General features: G+C 37.5%; 1 protein-coding gene across 2 annotated transcripts in view; it reads right to left on the reverse strand.

Moving 5' to 3' along the window:
- Window positions 1-18: 18 nt before the first annotated feature.
- Window positions 19-14838, reverse strand: part of LOC149076700 (uncharacterized) — a 77585-nt gene continuing 62765 nt past the window's right edge. For both annotated transcript variants that reach the window (XM_089244324.1, XM_089244325.1), the window contains exon 6: window positions 19-1790. In XM_089244324.1, the coding sequence (XP_089100450.1) occupies window positions 1483-1790 (308 nt within the window). In that variant the 3' untranslated portion in view covers window positions 19-1482. The remainder of the gene's footprint in view (window positions 1791-14838) is intronic.

A 14838-nucleotide genomic window follows, 5' to 3' on the forward strand; every position in this document is an offset into this window, starting at 1 on the left:
AAATAAAACAAAAAAAAAAACGCATTTTATTTTTTTTTTTAATTCATAGTAGGGCTACAACATAAACCTATATCCTTGATACATGTATTATTGTTGAAAACGATGTGGAAGGTTGAACTTTTCAATTGTGATTCATTCGTATGTGTATGTACTCCGTCATTACTACTTTTATCCGCATGAAGAGAATAAAATTAATAAAACTGCTTGCTACCACTTTTTGCGATTTTTATCATTATAAGAATGCGTATTTTGGAAGCTACAACTGACATTTTTCAATGAAACCGTAATCTTTTACACAAAAAAAAAACTAATTTGGAAATAATACAAATTTCATTCAGTGCAGTAACTTGATGACATTGCGCCGTCTTCAAGCTCAGAGTTGCATTGTTACATTGATTGAAAATAATTTATTCTATTTTTTACTGTATTCTATTATATTTGTTTCGCTTTTTCATTATTTTCATAAATTAAAAATTAATCAAATTCAAACATATTTATACTTCATACAATTTTTGAATAACTATCTTCTAATGGGAAAACGGGGGGGGGGGGGAAGAAGGAAGGGGGAGTAGAAAATTATTCATGTTCATAAGGGGGGGGGCACAGGAATGAGAAATGGGTGAAGGGGGGGGGGCATGGATAAAAAAAGGTTGAGAACCACTGCTCTAGAAGGTGTTGGCTGAGTGCGCTTCGCCCACTGATCTGCTTTCCACGCATTGCATCATGACCCCGCACCCCTCTGGATATGTCGGGACACAAACTAATGGCCTAGAGTACAAGTGAACCTAAACCTGGATACGTGGCAGCATTTAGGAAAACTAATAAGTTCATTATCGTTTTTTTATTCTTCAAAACGGGTTTTTACTGTTGAGAATAAATAAAATAAATAATTAATCAACACATTAATTCCTAATTAATTTAATTTTAAACTGTTCAATTACGATATTTTGTATCGTATAGTGATGTTACGGAGATGGTTTGTTTAAAAACAATTTAAAAAAATTGTTACGATGATTATGACGATAAATACATGAGTGAATGTAGTATATCTCGCATCTTTGCGTGTGTAATTGAAATGGTTTTTTTACCCCGAAGAATTCATTTGAATCCACTGCGATTTGCAGAAGTAGCCTACTTCATTTCCCGTCATTAGCGATTTTCGGTGATTGTAGTTTTAATTGACAATTTTGGTTACCTTTGGTGACGATTGGTGATTTTCCGTATTTCCTTGTGTTCGCGGTCCTAAATACCTGTATTTTATTTCTTGAAAAAATATAGGTCAGCCTGTAGAGTTTGAAACGTTTTAAATTTTAACAACTGTATGTAATATCAATACTATCGTCAATATTACAGGGAAAAAAGAACGTATCTTGTTAATTATACGCTGAAATTAATGGTCTTTTACAATTTTTTCTTATTCATTTTATTTATTCTCTCAAAGAATAACACGAGGGGAAGGGAAAGAATGGAAAGTAAAGAATTTTACACAGGGAACGAAAATTTTGCAAGTTCATCTCTGAGGTATTCCGCAATTTTAACTTTGACTTTTTCTATGATGACGCCTTCGACAAGTTTGCTAATACCAGTCAGAAGCCATTTCATGATCCACGTGAGGGGACCGAGTCCAGAGAGCTCGATCCAAACTGTTGACATTTCTACAATCTCGAACTCCTGAAGATTCGGCTTTGATCCTCTCCGGTTTGACTGATCCAACGCAAAATAGAAGGACACTTCTTTTATTTCGCCTCCACACGTGATTGAAGGTCCAAAATTCATGAATTTTGCGTGTCCTACAGAAAAAGAGTAAACAATTTTGATAAAGACGAGGAACGAACAAACAGACGATTTGGTTCTACAGAAACCGTAGTGACATTGATAACAGTGTAATAACGAATAGTGAGAATAATGAATTTGAAAAATATTGAAATTTTTCCCCTTTCGTAGTACACGTGAAAAACATGTCTTTTTTCCCCCAGTTTACGGTCAATGTTCGAAGTCTAGATTTTTCGTGAACTGATCAGTCACTTGTGTGAAGCGGCCGGTCACTTCACGGATCGCCAAAACTTAGAGCATGGACCGTAACATATACACAAAAGAAGGAAAAATAGGTTGATAAGAGGAAAGTATTTGTAAAAACAAACATTGAGAATAATGAAAATGGTGGGTCAAGTACTTCAAACAGCTGGTGGGTCACAAGATAAATTCACGCATATAATCTTTTCAGACATGGTACGTACACACATGTGGGTTGTTGTTTTTTCCGCTGTATATATTCTTTTTTTTATGTCGAGAAGTTCAGCCAGCATCTCCTAGAGATAGCTCTAGGAGATGCTGGTTCAGCCCTGACTTCAACAATTAAACAACCGTATTCCTTGAAATTTGGGCTGAACCAAAGCCTCCTAGATGTAGTACCTAGGAGGCTTCGGATGAACTCTATGAGATAAAAAAGAATATCTGAAGCGAGAACAAAATACCCCCTTCACCCAGGGCGGACCTTGAATCCCGCGAACTGGCCGTTAAAAGCGCCGACTGAAGGTGGGCGATATTTTAGGGTGCCAACTGAAAGGGGGGGGGAAGAAATGATTTTTTATCAACAAAATATCATTCTCTTGCACTTGAAAATCACCAGTACCTGCCCTGCCTTCCCCGTTTGTGTTACCTGGGTCTGAAAGTGCGATGAGGATATTGAGGATATTAGGCTAACTGCAAACTACGGTTCGGCAGTTATGGTTAACCCATTTTTGAGCGCTCTTAAATTCGTGACCAAATCGCACAATTTGTTTTATATATATTATGACTGGTTATTTAAATAACATATTTTTGAAGTTTCAAAAAATTTTACATGAATTTAGCACATTTTTATATGACATGAATGTCGCTCTTCACTTGTTAATACAAGATATACAGAAGACTGGATGTTGTGAAGATATTTATTAATTGAGATGTTAATTTTTTTTAGGAAGGAAAAAACTCATCTCTGCCTCTACCGGGAGTCGAACCCGGGTCCCTCGATTGCCGGACGAGTGATCTGACCACTAAGCTACAGAGGAGATAGAGGTTTTCCTTCGCTAGAGCGTATATATGCCGAAAGGAACCGTGCAATGGACGGTGAAACCGATCAGCTAATAGCCACAAGAGGCTCGTCGTCCATGAGCTATTAGCTGATCAGTTTCACCGTCCATTGCACGGTTCCGTTCGGCATATATACGCTCTAGCGAAGGAAAATCTCTATCTCCTCTGTAGCTTAGTGGTCAGAGCACTCGTCCGGCAATCGAGGGACCCGGGTTCGACTCCCGGTAGAGGCAGAGATGAGTTTTTTCCTTCCTTAAAAAAAAATTAACATCTCAAATAATAAATATCTTCACAACATCCAGTCTTCTGTATATCTTGTAGCACATTTTTCTTTGTAATTAAAGTAAATTTCCAATTAATTAAATTTCTAATTAATGTAAATTAATCATAATTATAATTTTGGGAAACCCCATGTCACAAAAAAAAAATTAAGGAAAAAATTATTTTCTCCTATTCAAAAAAAAAAAAAATTATTTCTGTTGATGGTCAGGAAAAAACAATTCAGATAGAAAATGGGAATGAAATTTCTAAGAATTTCATTTTAAAACTCTAAAAAATCAAATTTGTAGGCCCCGGGTAGCCAGGAAACGGACTATGCTGATGTATCAGGAGGGACGATTTCTTACGCAGGTTCGTTGCAACATCTCGTATATATTATTCTGAGACATACTGTTCCGAGACAATTCGGTGTTAGCGAGGGATCGATCCCCACTCCCCCCTCCCCTTTTGGATCCGAACCTGTCACAGGGAGTTCCAGCGACCGACTCTTTTTTTTTAATATATTTGTGCAATAAATTTCGCTTTGACTAAATTCAATTCAATAAGGAGAAATGGCCGCGCTCTTGGATGAGGGTAGAAGAGGTCCTGGGGAAAGATGGGGGGGGGGGGTAAGGAGGGAGAAACGAACATCACCAAGGCCCCGATATGGTGCAAAGGGCCATTGGCTAACAAAAAAATTGACAACCAATGGACCATATGCGATATTTTCTTTTAATTCAGAAAACTTTAACCTATTCAATCATGATATAACGCTGTATAATAAAATAATACTAAGACACCCATCAATGGATTCGTTGTGATGAACACAGAGAACCGTCGTAACGAAAAACTTCTTCGTTTATTATTTTTCCCGATCAGTTATCAGTAGATGGTTTTTTCCAGATGGTGCGATGACACAAAGAAAATGTACCTTTCTTACGAAATCATTTAAATGCTTCTTACTGAATCCGCTTGCAGACACAGATTTATTGCTTTAGCATATGCTGGCTATTCGAATTTCTCTGCCTTTTCGCGTTATAATTTAATGTTCCTGACCACGAATTACTAAAATTTGCCGCCACTCCGAACTTGCTATCCCGGCTCGTTTAACACCCTGTACATACGACACCAGGGCCGCAAATAGGGAGGAGCAGGCGGGAATGATGCCAGGGCCGTCTTAAGAGTATCATGGGCCCCCGGGTCAAGTGGTTTTTCGGAGGACCTACCTGGTAAATCCTAGAAAATTTCAGTCGGATCTCATTTTTGTGAGGCCCCTCTTCTCTTGAGGCCCCCGGGTGGGCCCATGCGTTAAGACGGCACTGACTAATGCCCCGAACTCCAAGCCAGAGGGATGCGCAAATGTTATCCTTTCAATATTCCTTCTTCCTCCCTCCTTTCCTCCTTCAATATTAAAGGGGGGCGCCAAAATGCGTGCTTGCCCCGGCTGACCACGCATGTCGTTGTGCCTCTATACATCAGTATGTATGTTGCAAGGTTTAAGGTACATACAGAGCCGCAGCTGGATACTTTTTTAATTGGAACTAGCAAGTTTTTGGCGTCCCCGTGTAGGGAAAGGTTAGAAGGAGTGGTTAAAGGGGTAATTCGGCATCCCCTTCTAGTTCAGCACCCAGTACAATGGACCCGCTCTCCTTACTTGCGGCTTTGTGTGTGTATGTAAATCAAAAACTGCTTGAAAAGAACGGTGGGTGTGAAAATTGTCTTAGTGCACTCTTCGATATTACCCGCATACAACGTTTCGTCTAGATTTTTTTTTTCATTGCGAAAACAACAGATAGACAGGCACATTCATATACGATACAAAATATACCGGGGAACATATTTCCTCCCCGGTTCACACTTGCTTTTAATAAATGTTTGAAAAATTTGTGTGGTGTGGAATTTGCAAATATAAAAACTTCTTCCTTCTGATGTCTATTTATTTTTACTTCTCATAATTTTTTATGAATTTATTACTAATGATTGGTAATTTGTACTTTTTTGGAAGAGGTAACTAATTGGTTTTTTGCTAAAACGTTATAATCGGGATCCAATGCATTTCATTCAGGTATTTTAAAATATATATCTCGGTTTTAGCGTAATCACGTTAGTTTATGAATTTCATTATAACCGAGATTTAATGTATGCTCTTGTAGGAAAGCAAAAAAAATAATTCATTCTCGTTAGAAAAATTTAATTTTTTCTTCATCAGTTTTTTTATTTTTATTAGTGCAAGGACGCCAAATAAATAATTAGTTTCTGTCGAATGGAACTTCACCATTCAGTTTCTCGAATTTGTCTTTTCCTTTCATTTTTTATGGCAACCTGAGAAGAAGAGCAATTTCTTTGTCCAGTGCATCGAAAATCCCATCACCCTCCTTGTAAACCACTTAATAGGCAATGGGAAACAGCAACCGCGAGTCCAGCCGAACCGTCATCAGGGTGTTCAAACCTTTCCAATAGATGATGGCAGCTTTCCGTAACTCTAACCATCCAAAAAAATGTGGATTTTCTCGGTTGAAAAAACCGCCGCCCGCGGTTGAAGTTGGATCTGTGTGCTTTGACAGAATAAAACTATAGATGATGCCTTCCGCCTGCAACCGCACCGCAGTCAGTTCTCGGCCTATATTTTAATCACATATACCACAGTTAGGCTAACTACACACTACGGTTCGGCTGTTGCGGTTGATCTTATCAGCAACCGAAGAATTTCGCGTGGAACACACACTGCTGTTAGTAACAGGGGTTTTCTATTTTTTAATAATTCGTGGTCAGGAACATTAAATTATAATTTATACAATTTATACAATTATTTTTCAGTGTTTGGAAAGTTTTACCGCCAAACAGAAGGTCTTGCCATGGGCAACCCACTCTCGCCTATCCTCTGTGACATATATATGATTTTTTATAATATTAAATTATAACGTGAAAAAGGCAAAGAAATTCGAATAGCCAGCATGTGTTAAAGCCAAAAGCATGTCCAAAAGGGGGGGGGGAGTGGGGATCGATCCCTCGCTAACACCGAATTGTCTCGGAACAGTAGGTCTGGGAATAATATATACGAGATGTTGCAACGAACCTGCGTAAGAAATCGTCCCTCCTGATACATCAGCATAGTCCGTTTCCTGGCTACCCGGGGCCTACAAATTTGATTTTTTAGAGTTTTAAAATGAAATTCTTAGAAATTTCATTCCCATTTTCTATCTGAATTGTTTTTTCCTGACCATCAACAGAAATAATTTTTTTTTTTTTTAAATAGGAGAAAATAATTTTTTCCTTAATTTTTTTTTGTGACATGGGGTTTCCCAAAATTATAATTATGATTAATTTACATTAATTAGAAATTTAATTAATTGGAAATTTACTTTAATTACAAAGAAAAATGTGCTAAATTCATGTAAAATTTTTTGAAACTTCAAAAATATGTTATTTAAATAACCAGCCATAATACTATATATAAAACAAATTGTGCGATTTGGTCACGAATTTAAGAGCGCTCAAAAATGGGTTAACTTGACCGAATAAATTTCAAACGGCAAATATTCTTACAGAAAATTAAATAATTTAATTACCTGAATAGTTTTATTAGTATATACAGTAAAACCTCTCTTTTGCGGACACCGACAGGACAAAAAAAAAATTCGTCCGTGAAAGAAGGGATGACCATTTATCAGGGGTTTTAAAAATACATACTTTTATATATTATACAACTGTAAATTATTATTTGGCCGTAAAAGAGGGGGGGGGGTGACCGAATCTGAGGGGTGTTCGTTAAGAGGGGTTTTACTGCAATGCAACTTACGAGCACGAATTTGCATGCCAACTGCAGCCAACTTCAGCTTGGCGAAAATGATTTAGCCAATCCTGAAATTTCACGTGACATTAAAAAATAAAAAACCCCGGTTGGTAACAGCAGTGTGTTCCAGCCGCTGTGGTGGTCGAGTGGTCATAGTGACGGACTCGCGTCGTGAGGTCCCGTGTTCGAACCCCACCGTCGCCACAGTGGTGGTCGGCTGAAGTTGGTTCCCAACTTCAAGGCGCGAATGTGGGCCGATCTCCTCTTTAAAAAGTCTTGCCACAGAGAGCATCAAGCCTACAAACAGTACAAATGTAATTCAATCATAACACATCACTCACTACACTTCTGATATATAGATGGCAGCACTGAAAAATCACACACAACACTGCATACGCACTCAGACTGTTAAGTATACACAGTTACACTTCCGGCACAACTCACTAGGTAGTAAATCGTTCATACATGGTGATAGACCTAAGTTGTGCTCGGTTTGAAAGAAAGAAAGTGTGTGTTCAACGCGAAGGGGACACCAGTATCGATTGGTGAGGGAGAATGCAAGGTTATGGTGTCGCAGGGAATTTTTCTCTAATAGGGTTGTTAATAAATGGAATAGCTTACCCCCCGAGGTAGTAATTTGTAACAAGTAACACAATTGACACGTTTAAAAAGAAATACGATAAACATGTTGGGGTAAATCGAGAAGCTATCCATTCTTAGAATAAGACAACCTTAAGTATATTCTTGATGGACGTTGTATAATATTTTATCATGTGTATATATTGTTTACAATTTTTGTTAATTGCATTTTTAATTAAGTTGCTGTATTTTTGAAATATGACATCCATATTTTTATGGGCATCTTTTTATCAGCCACCTCGTTGGGCATTTTGCCTGTTGTGGCCTTGTATTTGTATTTGTATAAATTCGACGGTTGCTGATAAGATCAACCGCAACAGCCGAACCGTAGTCTGTAGTCAGTAGACACCAACACAAGCAATTGTTATCAAAGAATGCATGGTCTGAAATGAAACGCAAACGCGCTAGCACGTTTCGAAACGGCCGCTCCGTTGCATGCAAATGGGGAAGAAGAAGAAACCGTATGCAAATCTGCGTCACTGAATAAAAGGCGCGGACTCGGTATTATTAAAGTGCGCCATTATCCCGTAGGTTACAACTGTTAGAACGGTTGCTCGCTGGAGTAACTTCACAGGGCTGGCGTCCGAACCTTTTATTCACTGTGACGCAGATTTGCATACTGTTCCCCAGGTTACATTTGCATGCATGGTGTTCTTTTTCTCCCGATAAATTTTAACAGGAATTCCGTTTTAATGTTTGCGGAGCGGCCGTTTCGAAACGCGCTAACACGTTTGCGTTTCATGTTAGACCATGAATTCTTTGATGACAATTGTTTGTGTTGGTTTTTGTGTTTGTTGCATGCAGCATATATCTATATATATAAAATTGATATTCTGTGTGGGTGTGTGTGTATGTTCTCTAAACAAATCTATAATTTTAGATCGATCGTCACCAAATTTTGCATATATACCAAATGGGACCCGACTTGAATGATAATCTACTTTAAAATTTCGTCAGAGCAGGGCAAATGCTCCAAATGGGCAAAAAACTGTCGGGCAACAATGGTTTTTGGGCCTCAACAATCACTTTCCGAACGTTTACTTTGGTTACAGTGGTTCCCTAGCAATGCGTTTCAGACGTGTATATTAGGGTGGAACGAAAAAGGGTATTCTTTCACTTTTTTTGGAAATCGATGTTGCCTTAGTATTCAAAAGATGCCTTTCAAGGTTTTAAGACGTTATACCAAAATCTAGGAAAATATTTTAATATCTTGAGGTTCCATTATAAAAAAATGAAGTGCACATTATAAAAAATCTTTTTAAACATTATATATATATAATAACCCCTTTTTGGGGATGGGGACAAAACTATAATATGTTATAAATTATAAAAACAAAAAAAAACATAGTTTGAAGATATAGGTGTCAGGAGAATGCCTCTATTGCTTCCTCTGTTATTACACTGTTCTTACATTTCATTTTTTTGCAAAACAGCCTGCTTTTTATTCAAACGATGGAAGAGTACTCCTTGATTTTATTCTGGCTTGAATGAAACCTTCACGACTCGCGGTTGTTGATACAGCAAGAGATGCTTCAGTTACGAGGTGTACGCACCCCGTTCAACTGCTTGTGTGTGAAAAGGAAAATTCGGTATAGATGGAAAAGCAGGTTCAGATAATTTTTGTGGGTCCAGGTGCCTGATTTTTTATAAAAGGTGGTCCAGTCACTCGCACTTGATCCCATGCAATTAGTTCCGAATAGTGCTTAGCAGAAAAGTTTATTTCGGAACATGGTATGTACGGATTTCTGCTCTTCTGATAATCCTACATTTCTAATTTTTAAAATTCTCTTGATTCCCAGTTCTTTACCCGTACTATTTCCACAAGATATCTCTGATCTGCACTTAAATCACTGTTGTCACTGTCCATTATCGGAAGGTTATTACAGATTGGTTTAAATTTCGCAATAGGTAATCTTTCACAATTTTCCAAACCTTTTCCGATATCACCTTGAAGCCCGTGTGGACTGATGGAACATCCATCTAGGTCAGTGTTTCCCAACCTTTTATGTTTCATCGCGCCCTTCTTCAGAAATTTTTTCTCTCATCGCCCCCCAACGCAATCTAACCCACAGGATCCTATGTTATATTCGTAGCCTTTACCACTCCCCTGTACATTCCATCGCCCCCCAGGGAGCGTTAACGCCCACGTTGGGAATCACTGATCTAGGTGCTTCACAAGATGCCTTAGAGGTAACTCATTAAAGTGAAAAAGACAAATAAGCCATTGCAAGGGATGGCCTATTTCTTTCTCTATTAATCTGTGATAACACCATTTTTTTATAACCAGTATTGGTAACAGTTCCGTCCCATACGATAAAGGTTAAAGGATTAACGATTGACACGGATTGGTTAAAATCCTCAATTTAACCAATCCGTTTCGATCTTCAATCCTTTCACCTGCGATTGCAGTTTAAACTGTGTTGGTGAATACGGCCGTTGGTAATTTAGTTCTCATCTGTGAGGATGATGGTAGAACTTCAAAAGCAAATGAAGTACTTGCTTCGGCACTGATTGATGGACCAGCTTCAGGTACTGGTTGATGGAAATGCTAACCCAAAACGGCAAACTGTGTTTTGGCTCATAGATCACTTTCCTCAGAGTCGTTGGATATAGATGAGTTTTCAGTGGTTGATGAACTAGTTCCTACCGTTTCTTCTTGAGATGACTCCTTTGTTCATTGTTTTTCAATTTCTTCTTTCTTCGTTGTTAGGAGATTACTCGACCAATCGCCATCTTGCGTGTACTTCTTTGATCTTGCAAGAAATCTCGCTCTAAATTTGGGACCTTTCTCAACTTGTCACACTTGAAGCCTTCAAAATCATATTTGCATGCTGCAATGTTGAACAATTTCCGTGCTTCGCAATGAAAGACTGTTTGAGAAGCTTTCCTTGCTTTCATATTTTTCTGAAGATTCTTGTATTTACAGTAAATGTCTGAAAATTTTGCATATCCGTTGGTGAGAAACCGTAGGAATTGAAGCAGTTTTCCAAATATTTTCTATCTTTGGCACAAGAATGTCTGCAATAGCTGGATCTTTTCTTGATTGCTGTGCTTTCATATTGCGTTGAGTCAGCAAATAACAAAGCATAACATCGCCACAGGTGGGTAAGACCCGAGAATCCAACTCTTTAGGATTTCCTAAAATGTCACAACAATAAAAGCTTCTGGTCGTCATTTTGACTACTATACACCCTCTTAGTTAAGGGGTAAGATTGCAGATGAATACTGAAAACAGGGGAAAACATCCAGTTCACTTAACGAATCACGTGTTCAGGAGAATAGGAAAGCCTCCTCCGCGGTGTCAAGTTACAGAATTCCACACGTGCGTAAAACTTTAGGGGCAATGACGAACCTCAAGAGAAGTTTGAATTTTGGGGAAAAAAATTAGGAATGGCTTTCCTTCACATAAAAAGGCATATTTTAAATTCTACTACAGTGGCAATTTCAAAAAAAAAATTTTTTTGTCATACAAAATTTTTTTTGTTCCACGCTAGTGTATATGCCTTTACAATGGTTTGTCACTTCTTTATAATGCTGCCAGTATATTCACAATAGTTTATGCCTTTATAATGGTTTGCCACTTTTTCAATAGTCGTCAGAATGATCATCAGCATCACTTTGGGGGTCAGGCAAAGGATGATCTCCATAGAAATCAGTGTTAAAATTACCGATTTTACTATATAAATGCGGAAATTTAGTGGGGTTTCCTGCCACATCAGTAATTTTAAAAATTGCATTTAATTCTCGATTTTTGAAATATTGAGTTCGCTTAGAGGTATAAGAAGCCCAGAAAATTAAACATGAAGTAATTAGCCAGACCTAATTTTGAGTTGGATATCCATGCAATAACATTGATTTCAACCATTTATTTATATCTTCTCAAGCATGAAAATTAAGTTCTCCGTATTGTCTTTTAATATTCAACTGCATAAATTCATGTAGTTGAATATTGAATATTAAAAGACAATACGGAGAACTTAATGTTTTAAAATTAATTATGGGCCCGTAAAGTACATCGAAGAAATTCCATAAGTTCAAGGGGGGAATCGAAATACCCAGCGCCCCTTAAAAAAAGGGGAAAAAAATATTTCCACGTTTCTTTAATCTAGATTTGTTTCTTTCATGAGTCGTGCAGGAATATTGTCACCATATTAGTTAACTTGAACACGGTTTGTATGTCCCTCAAAGAAAGAGGGAGATATCACGTGATCCAAAAAGCCTCGTTAAAGAAATCCCGGGTAGCGCCGGGCATTATAGCTGGTATATAAATATATACGTTGAACGAGTCCGCGTATAATGGTTCAGCAGAGATATATTCGCGCTCCGTGAAAGAAGATTCCCACTGCTTCTATAACGTATTGATAGCGCACAGGCCCGGACTGCGAAGGGACGGTGGTTGATTCCTGCAAAGAGGAAAGTGAATTTTTCTTTTCAAAAATCACCATCTCTGCATAACTTCTCAATTTGGGATGTGAACATTTTAATTTGTCTCAATTGTTTTCAACTGATTCCGAAGAGTTACAAAAATGTTCTCTCTGGCCATTATTCGGATTGCTCTCACCGATTAGTGCTTTTATAACCTTTGAGCTGGTCTCAGTGCAAGAAGGCATAAATTAATCTCACGTCTTTTGTGCGAAAGACGAAATGCTTGTGAAAGGGGGGGGGGGTGGATATCCGCGTTAGTTTTTGCTACTTATTTATACATGGTTTTAATTTTAGGTAAAATAGCCCAGTCCCCTTAAATTTTTGTGCCCACAGAATAGAAAGAATTTTGAAAATAACTCGATTCGGATCAGAATTCTAAGCTGACGTGTTTACTTGTCACTAGAGCCCAGGAATTTGAGTAGTAAAATAATAAAAATAAGCAGGCAAAAAAAAATTGCTGAAAGTGCTCAAAACAGGTATTAAAAAAAGGCATTGATATATAAACGAAACCCACTTAAAACTAAGATATTAATGGCCCGAAAACTACCTGAAAAATTGGCTATACTTACTCGTCTTCTGTTTGTATAACACATTTATAATAACTGCATTAATATCTTAATTCAGTTGATATTATCATGCCAAAAACAGTAGTTGTTGTCCCTCAAGGTTAAGGATAATTTAATTGAATACCAAATACTGTAAGTAATTAGCTAACATGCAAAATAATGCCAGCTGAAAGTATTGATTAATGACTGTATAAAATCTATGATGTTTTCAGTTGGAATCATTTCAAAACATATATTCATAATAACGACGTATTTCTCAGAAGTTTATAATGCTCGTCGCGGTCTGTTTCGTTTGAAAAAATATTTCTCCAATACTTCTGTCCGTATGCTCGCAGGTTGAGGTGCCTGTACAGGCTGTCCCAAATTGTTTGTGCAGCAGATATCTCTGCAACCGTTGACTTTTGAGAAACATACTTTCAATTATAATTTTTTTCCAAATGACGTGCGGTTACTCAAAATGTCTTAAATTTCTCAAGGTACTATATACGTACAAAAAATAACTTTTTATGTAGGCCATGTTTGCTAAAACTTCTAATTAGTGAAATGTAGTTTTTGCTCTGAGAAGTCATTTGCAAAATACTCCACATTTTTAAATGCAACATTCATCGAGATTTTCGACTTTAAAGCACTTATCGCCAATAATTCCGGGCGGAGTTTACAAAATGCGAAAATAAAAATTAAGGTTCAGGGTGAAAAGAATATTGTTACGAAAAGTGAAATAACTTCATTGGATAATTTTACCCTCTTTTAATCAAATTAATTTCGTTCAAGGGGGATGAGAATTATCCAATACCCAGACAGCGATCAAATTCAAGGAAATGTAGAATTTTTCAAAATTATATTTCGAATTTGATCTTCAAATATCAAAGCCGACGTTCATAGTTTTCTTGTTAATAGCACATTTTATGAAATTAAATCAAAGATTACTCAAATTCCGTGGTACTCTCGAGAAGTGGAAGACTCGTGACACCTTTCTGAATCATTTCGAAGGAGCAATGACAATTTTGACGAAACTACCAATTTCTTTGTCTGTGTGATTTTGCTCGGCTCGTTTTGATGATTACTGGTGATTTGATTGCATTAATTGATGTGCATTAACTGCTTGCGTTAATTGATAACATATCGGTGATATTTTGCTCAAAAAATGCACAAATGAATTGCGCCGTATTCACTGTTATCGTTTCGAATTCTCTAGAGCTACTGAATTCTATCATTCAAAAATTTCAATAACTTCTAAAATGGTGTATATTCTTAAAATAACGCAAACCGAATTTTTTTTCAAATACTAATTAGAATTTTAAATTAAAACTCAAATAACCAAAATATATCACTGTGTCTTACGGTGTTCCCTCTACCGATTTTTTCTCACCCTAGGGTGCCGCAGCACACCAACTGAAAATTCCAGAGTTGCTTTTCCTGTCGAATCGTAATATTGAGAATTAATGAACCTTATGATAGCTTCCCTCGCTTCATGAGCGAACGATCAAGTAAATAGCCCATCTCGTTGCAAATTCGCAGTCCCTGAGATCGTGTCTCAGTGTGTTCAAGATATGTATATATAACTCTTTTTTTTGTTTAATATATTTCACACAACTTTCTGGAAAAATCTAGAAATTTCATGCATATTAATGAATTTTCGAGAGGTTTTTTTCTAGAACTTTCCGCAAAAATATAAAATGGCCTCGACTATTAACGACAACGTTAAACAACGTTGACTTATAATGGCTTTATATACCAATCACGAGCTTTATGAAATAGATGATTGATATTCGCGGAAACCGGAAGAAACGTAACCGAAGTTGCCAAAGAGTTTCGCCGGCGCTTTCCAAATGTGTAGCCACCTTCTGGGAGTCTCACAAACCGTTCGTTGACTGCAGATGACCGGATCGCTTCTTCCTATCGGGTGCACAGCTCGACGACAAAAAGTTGCAGATGATCAAAAGATAGACATTCTTGCGTATTTCGCTATGGATCCACGTGCAAGCGTCAGAGTGAGCGGCCGAACTGAGTGTACCACGAGCATCAGTATGGCGTCTGCTGCGACGTAACAACTTGTATCCCTATGGCATCAGAAATCACCAAACG

The sequence above is a fragment of the Pholcus phalangioides genome, unplaced genomic scaffold (genome assembly GCF_987345545.1).
Source record: "Pholcus phalangioides strain wild (caught in Gottingen) unplaced genomic scaffold, Ppha-v1.0 ptg000015l_1, whole genome shotgun sequence".
In the NCBI taxonomy this organism is placed as follows: domain Eukaryota; kingdom Metazoa; phylum Arthropoda; class Arachnida; order Araneae; family Pholcidae; genus Pholcus; species Pholcus phalangioides.